General features: G+C 35.0%; 1 protein-coding gene across 1 annotated transcript in view; it reads left to right on the forward strand.

The window, feature by feature from the left end:
• Positions 1-6,527: 6,527 nt before the first annotated feature.
• LOC105179666 (uncharacterized CRM domain-containing protein At3g25440, chloroplastic) overlaps positions 6,528-7,614 on the forward strand; it is a 2,963-nt gene continuing 1,876 nt past the window's right edge. The window contains exons 1-2 of the mRNA XM_011103314.2: positions 6,528-6,591; positions 6,735-7,095. Of these exons, the coding sequence (XP_011101616.1) occupies positions 6,536-6,591; positions 6,735-7,095 (417 nt within the window). The 5' untranslated portion in view covers positions 6,528-6,535. The remainder of the gene's footprint in view (positions 6,592-6,734; positions 7,096-7,614) is intronic.

Below are 7,614 nucleotides of genomic sequence, written 5' to 3' on the forward strand. Positions count from 1 at the left end.
CCAAGAAAGGTGGAAAGCTGAAGATATACATCTCCTAATGGATGGGACATGTGGAAGGATCGTACCGTATCTCGATCTTAGTATAGGATATAAAATTAAGCATTAGTTTTCATTTTGATATAGACAATTATGTTTAATACTTGAAATGCGTTTACTTAATTGATCAATATAAAAAATAATTTTCTATTCGATCAATCACTATGTCATAGACTTAAATAGTTTAAATTATCTTAACGTGCATGTGACTGTCATGATTTCTCAAGTTCGAAGATTTTAAGAGCTTCCTTCTTGAGGGACTCCGAGCTAGATTCCTCTGTAGCTTTTCCTTTGTCTTGATCCCGTTTTTTATAAGGGCCTGTTCACAAGGCCTTCTCCCAACAAACAAACTCTTGCAGGTATCTATTCATTCTTTGATAGTATGTCCATAATCTTTATGGAAGTGACAGTATTTGTCGAAATTGGGGCGAGTAAGACCATCCCTAGTCGTACTAGTCCATGCTAACAGGCCCTTGCCCTCCATGGTTATGAGCAATTGAGTGATGGAAGCGTTCAAAGGGGTATACACGGGGTTTGTCCTTTGGAAGGGTGATCTGTTATCCTCGTATTCCACCTTTGGTTTTTTGGAGGGGACCTCCTCTTTGAATTTTGTCCTCTTCTCAATGCGTCTTTCCTCTTGGAAGCCTGGGCATCCTCCAGATTGATATACTTTGTGCCTAGCTAAGAGAGTATCGAATCTTGAGGTAGGTTTCTTAGCTAAGGATTTGGAAAAATCCCCGTCCAAAAGTCATTGAGATAAAGCACTAGGCTTGACCTCCTGTGTGGCCGATGACACCTCTAATGCTGCTGTGTTGAATCGATGGAGATAATCCTTTAGGCACTCCCTTCCTTTTGCGAGATTGAGAAGAGGCTGAGCTCCGTCTTCCAGTGTTTTCAGCTACTAGCAAATTGGTGTAGGAATAAGGACCATAACTCTTGGAAGCTCTCAACTGCTCCTGCTGGCAGTTGGTTGAACCACTACTAGGCTACCCTAGAGAAAGTGGTAACAAAGACACGACACTTAATCCCGTTAGTGTAGCGGTTGAGGAGGGCCGTTCTTGAAGCATGACAAGTGCTTTTAAGGATCGGTAGTGCCATTGTAGTCTGCGATAGTAGCAGTTCGGCAATTCAAAGGGAGCTCATCCATTATGGCTCCCTCAATGAAGAGAACACCTTGCTGCTCCTCTAAGGGTGTTCCTATAAACTGGTACTAGATATCTTTGAAGCCCCTTTCGAAGGCACTCCAGGCGAACGAGCTATTGGGGAGGGACACCCTCCTGAGGTTGCAAGGGTTGGCTTTGTCATCCAAGGGCCACAGGTTCACGGGCAGGGGGCACCACCTCCCCCTCCTCCAGTATGCCGGCATCTGGCGGGACTACCACACTGGCTGGTGCTATCGCCGCATTTAATCTCGTATAGCCACCATGATCATCTGTTGTATGGTTCTTAACAATCTAGGGGACAATCCTCCTAAGGACGTGTCCGAGGAGGTGTTGTTGATGGAGGTTCAATCAAAGGATCGACAGGTTTAGAAGATCTAGGGACGTTGTCCCACCAACGGAGGCCAGGGGTGCTACGGGCACAACCTGGAAAACCTAGGAGTTACCTGTCTGTTCCACGGCAGGCATTTCCATTAGTACTCACGTCATAGTTCTTTGATTCCCATAGATGGTGCTACTTGATGCGTTCACATGGGTCCAATCAAATGTGATTTGTTCTCTCTTTGTTGGGTTAAAACGTTCACATGCTCGGGAAAAGAAACTTGGAGAAAAAGTGTTATTACTTATGTACCTAAGTTAGTCTTAAATTTTGGTAAAATGATACTAAAAAGAAAAAATAAGAATGAATTGAGATAACGTATGATGAAAATATTGTAAGTAGTATAGAGATATGATAAGGATTGCTTATGAGTACTTAAAAAATTCGTCTCATGTCTAGCGGGGTTGAACTTTCTTTTATAGGGGAGGTCACCCAACCTGAGGGGGGTCTGGCATTCGTGGATTGAGGGAGGTGGTTGACAACGGATAAATCCTCTTTGTCACCCTTATCTTACTGGTCAACGAATTTTGTGGGAGTCCTTCTTGATCAGGAGACTTCAGCGGGATGAGGAGTCTATTACCCTAGGAGTCTGCCCCTTGGGTTTTCTTGTGGTGCCTGGTTTAATGAAGGTCTTCCAGTAGGGCAGACGAGCTGGCTGCCAGGCTGAATCTTGGGTTTCCTGGATATACCTACTCTCTGGACTACAAACCTTCTTAGGCTACAGACGACAAAAGGGGCTGAAGAGGGTCCCTTTGCGCCTTTGTTAACATTGGGTCTTCTAACTATAGCTTGTTGGGCTAGGAAGTGGGCTTGATTTTTGGCCATTGGTATGAAGCCACATAAGATATTGCATTTATCCCTTTATAAGTACAAAATATACATAATAATGTGCAAAAGTAAAATATTATATTATTTTTTTTTTATTATTTTTCGTACAAATTCTAATGGAAGGGGGTCAAGTATAAACAAAGAATTCTTTGAGGGGTATAAGTGCAGTTTTAAAACTTTTTTGAGGGAAAAATATAATTTTATATTTTTAGAAGGGTTCTGTGTGTAATTAACCTTCACTTTTCTTATAAACCCACCCCAACTAAATAGAAAAGTGAGTGTATAAGAGAAGTAAAAGTAAAAATGGATGCATAAAAATTGGTGTTGGTTAGGGAGAATAGATGGAGAAGTAAAACTTGATGTATATGATACTTATCAAGAGTTCAATTTTGTTTCTATCCAAAATTGAAAGGAAGAGTGAACGTATAAGACTAAAAAGACAAAAAGAGATACATTTTATTTTTATTTACTCTATTACTCATATACATAATTTCCCTCTAATTCTTTTTTCATTCATGCTGATATTACCAGTACATAATCTTTGAAAAAAGATAACTAAATCACTAAAAAAAGTGTTAATGTTTAAATTTAATTTCTCTATTTGAGTGCATTGGTAATAATTTTCATTTTATTTAAATAGAATAGTTTGGAATAAACGAATAATACTCATCTTGATGATTTTTTTGTTAATAAAAAGTAGGAATAATTACACTTTCTTGTCCTGAGGTTTGCTGTAATTACACATAGACCCCTTGTTGCTTGGAAAATTACATCTACCACTCCAGAGATTTTCTTTCATCTAACAAATAAGTTCCTCCATTAGTCAAAATTCACAAAATTTGCTGATATTGATAAAGAATAAAAAAAATCTATTTTCGTCCCCAAGTGACTTATTATTGGTTTATTACAAATCAAATAAAAATTTTTATGACCAAATTACCCTCATATGTCTTTACGTATTAATGAACGTGAGGAGGTATATCTTCACTCTTATAAGGGTAGTTTAGCTAAAATAAACTTGTATTGATTTGCAATAAGTCATAATAAGTCGATCGATGCTAAATATCAATATCCATTTAATTTTTTTGTTAATATTACTAAATTCAGTGAATTTTAATTAATAAAAAGACTTTTTTTTCAATATATTTTTCAAATACCAAATAATTTTTTTTAAAAAATTAATACCAAATAACTAAAAAAAAATTAAAAAAACTATATTTTTTTTCACTTAGCTCTCCTTGTCAATTTCTCTTTTCTCTCACTTTAACCAAAGGATAGATTGCGTAACACCCCCAGTGTTTTAGAAAAATAGTGCAAAACTCCCTGTGATATGTTTATAGGAAAAAACACCTCTTTGTTATTTAAAAGGCAGCAAAATACTCCCTCTTCGTTAAAAATTAACGGAGAATGCATTTTGCATGCCTAAAATGAGAGTGAGCATCATTTTTGTCTTTTTTAGGACTACTTTATGTGTGCAAATATCCATTTTACCCTCCATTTTGACATGTAAATATATTTTAATAAATAATACATTATTGGTTATTTTAAAATATTATTTAATTCAAATATATTTTACTAAATTATATTATGTATAAGATATATTAATTAAATATTAAAATACCTAAAACTATATAAAATTTTTAAGAGTTAAAATTTTAAATTAAAAATCACCATACAAAAATAAATATACTAAAACTCATATTTTAAATTTAAATATTAATATTGATGCTTTCAAAAAACGCACATGTCCAATAGAATTGGACAATCATTCAAGGCTTGGGTTGAAACAAATGCATATCCTGAAGGAGGGGCCTGCAAGAAAAGGAGGGGCCTGCAAAAAAGGTGTTAGCATTTTGACGCCCAAATTAGTATTGGATTTAGATTGAATAAAGTCAGAAGTAATTAAATATGATTGAAAATTGAGATATGGTGAATAAAGTTGGTGAAAAGTACAAGAATATGTAATACTATGCTTGTAGAGTGCTTAAAAAATATTTAGAGAGTGAGAAAGATAATTTAGAGAGTAAGAGATGTGTGAGGGACGTAAGGGGTGTCGTCTAGAGAGTAAGAAAGGTATCCCCGTATAGAGGAGTAAACCTGTATTTATAGGGAGATGTCCCCTTGCAATGGGGTTCTATACGTTTCCTTCATTTTCGCGGAGAAATGGGTAAGAGCCGTTTGGATAAGCTATGATCCTTTATCTTCTGTTAGGTATGCTTTTGAATGCTTATCTCCGAGTTAGCAGACACATTTCATCAGCGGTGAGTCATAATAGCTAAGGAGTCCAGGACTTTGGGGGACTTCCCTCGTCTACAAGGAGTCTCAGTGTTCAAGGATGTTCTCCTTACTAGGGCTGATGTGGTTCTAGGGTGGCTGTTGACCTTTGAGCTGATGAGGTACTACGTGGGAGAGTTGGTTGCTACGTGTGCAGGCCTTTTGGACGGAATATTTTGGCGGGCTTTGATCATGGTTCGAGTTGGGCCATGTTTTGAGCCTCTTCCTATTGCCAATTTATTTTTTGAGAGACACCCGTTAGGGCCGCTTGCCAAGTCCCCTTGAGCCTTCTAGGGTGTTAAGGACCTCTCGTTTTCTTCTTCTTTTGGATCATTTGGACCTTTTAAGCGAACTTATTTTTATATACATCATATATACATATATAAATATTAATTATTATTACTAACTAAATTAAATTATTATTTAATTTAAATATATTTAATTAAAGTATATTAATAAAACATAAAAGTATTCTATCAATTTTTTAAAATTATATTATTTGATATAAATAATTATTTAAATTAAATTATCATTAAAAGTATTTTAATAAAGTTTTATTATTTTTTAAAATTTTGAAAAAAATTATTTTTACTCTTTTCTTTTTTAAAAATTAGTTGCCTCCATGCCGCCGGCCGCCACCGATGCTTGGCGGCCCACCTTAGACCTTGATTGCGCAGATTGGGGCAATTAAGGGCGGCGATCGCTCCCTTATGCCCTTTTGCATTATCGTCGCCCAGTTATGAGCGACGACCCATCACCGAAGGCTGCGACAATGCGTCGTTGTTGCCTTTATTGTATGTATACATATATATTGTATTATATATTATATATATATCATTATGTGTATATTAAATTAAAATATACGAAGATTATTTTAAATTTGGACCGTTGATTTTTTAACTATTAAAGATCAAAGGTTATCATAAGACTATAACAATAATTCTACAAAAAAATTCTAAAATTGTTAAACCTAATTAACAGAAGAGAAGAGTGTGCATAATTTAAAAAAAAAATTGCTTATTTTTTTAATACAAAGAGTTTTTAACTAAATAGATAGTCACTAGTAGACTAAGAGAAAGAAAAGAAAAGAAAGAAATACGACAGAAGAAATAAGAAAGAAATGTAGTAGTCTTCTCTGAGGGTGACCTCCTCCACCTCTCCACCCGGCTGCAAAGCTCTCTCCACCAGTCTTCTCTATCTAGTTACTTTGCTCTCTTACAAAGAAAAGAAAATTAAAAAAATTGACTTACAATTTTTGCTTATAAGATGTTCTATGAAATGTCTAAGTTAAAAAACATGTGTTTCAAGTAATAATTTTCAATGTAAATTTATCATCATTTGATTTTGGTATTTGTATTTTTGAATAAAATTGAAAAAAATCATAATTATTTATATATATATATATTATTTAAAAAAATAGTTTTTAACCTAATCGAATTTTTGATTAACCGAAATTCGGTTCCATTAACCGAGATGGACAGACCTACCTTTTAGATATGTAGTGAATTACTGTGTTTTCCATAATTTTTGTTGGCGACTACAAATGTTTTTGGATTATTATTGAAGGAGGCTATACTAAATAAAAGAAACTATTTCCTAGTTCATATTTTGCCAACAAAGTTAAAAATTAATAAAGTCAGTCTACAAGCTATTCAATATTGGCACCCTACAAATGTTTTTGGTCATTATCGAAGGAGGCTTATTAATTATTTTTTTTAAAATTAATTTGGCATTTTAATGATTTTGCCCCTTTTTTGTTGCTAGAAGTACTACTTCTTGTTATTACACGAGGACAAGAATTCCATCTCAAGCCTGAAAAATAATGCAGGTAGGAAAGCTAAAGGTTCTTTCAAACCCGATGCTCCGAAGTCTCAGGAGAGTTTCTTTGCTTCTCAATTGTCCTCCCACTTTCAGGTATTTTCTCTCTATCTCGTGCTCGATTTTTTTGTGTATGTAAAATTCTCTGTGCATCCGTAGTGTCTGTAATAGTAATCTGCAGTGATATAGCTTAGTTCATTACTTTTTGTTATGCCTACTTACTTTTCTTCTATTATCAGGCCAGTTCTTAGGACCCCAGAACCCGTTTTTAATCTTTTAGGGCCTTCATGTCAATTGCATCAAAACCCACAAAATTCTTGGCGAGTAATTTGGCTGTGGCAAAGGAGAAGCTTCAGTCATGGGTCAGTGCGTTTGGTAATATCACCACAGGGAAAGCCAAAGTTTGAGACTCATGAAATTGAGCCCCCAAAGAAGGAGAAATGGAAGACAAAGAAAAGGCTGAAGCTTCAGAGGAAAAGAGAAAAGCAGAAGAGAAAGGCTGCCAATAAGAGAGATCCTAGAAGGCTTGGAGTCAAAGGCAAGAAGAAGAGACAGAGGTTTTCCAGTGCAGAGGAGAGAATCAAGTACAAGCTTGAAAAAGTATGAGCCTAAAACTTATGAGAGTCAATTTTTTTCTGTTTGTAGTACCATTGATTTGTATGTTATCTTGTAGGGTATCACTATTTGCTTTTCATGGTGTCTGGTTCTTGCAAAGAATTTGGTATTTGATTGTGTTGTCACTAAATTTGTTTTATTTTTCGTTTGATTTTTGTGTTCCCACACAATGTTGTGATGACTTTTTGAATGGATTGGTGTGTTTATTAATGGATATCATTTTTTGTTTTGTTGGTCCTAATGCAAAAGAAATGATCGAATAAATGTGAATGGTGTGTTAAGAACTTAATCTGGTTTTATATTGCTGTGATAACTGTTGTGCTTCAGTTTATAGTTTTGTTATTAATTTTATTGAATTTGGATGCTTACATATGAAGTACAAAGATTTTGAAATTGGGAATTCATAAAAATAAAAAATTGAATTTGGTTGTATTTAGTTTCCTAAGAGGTGCTATCCATATTGTCAATTTATGGATTACATCCCATTCAGGAAATTATGAGGGG

This window comes from Sesamum indicum, unplaced genomic scaffold, assembly GCF_000512975.1.
Source record: "Sesamum indicum cultivar Zhongzhi No. 13 unplaced genomic scaffold, S_indicum_v1.0 scaffold00188, whole genome shotgun sequence".
In the NCBI taxonomy this organism is placed as follows: Eukaryota; Viridiplantae; Streptophyta; class Magnoliopsida; order Lamiales; family Pedaliaceae; genus Sesamum; species Sesamum indicum.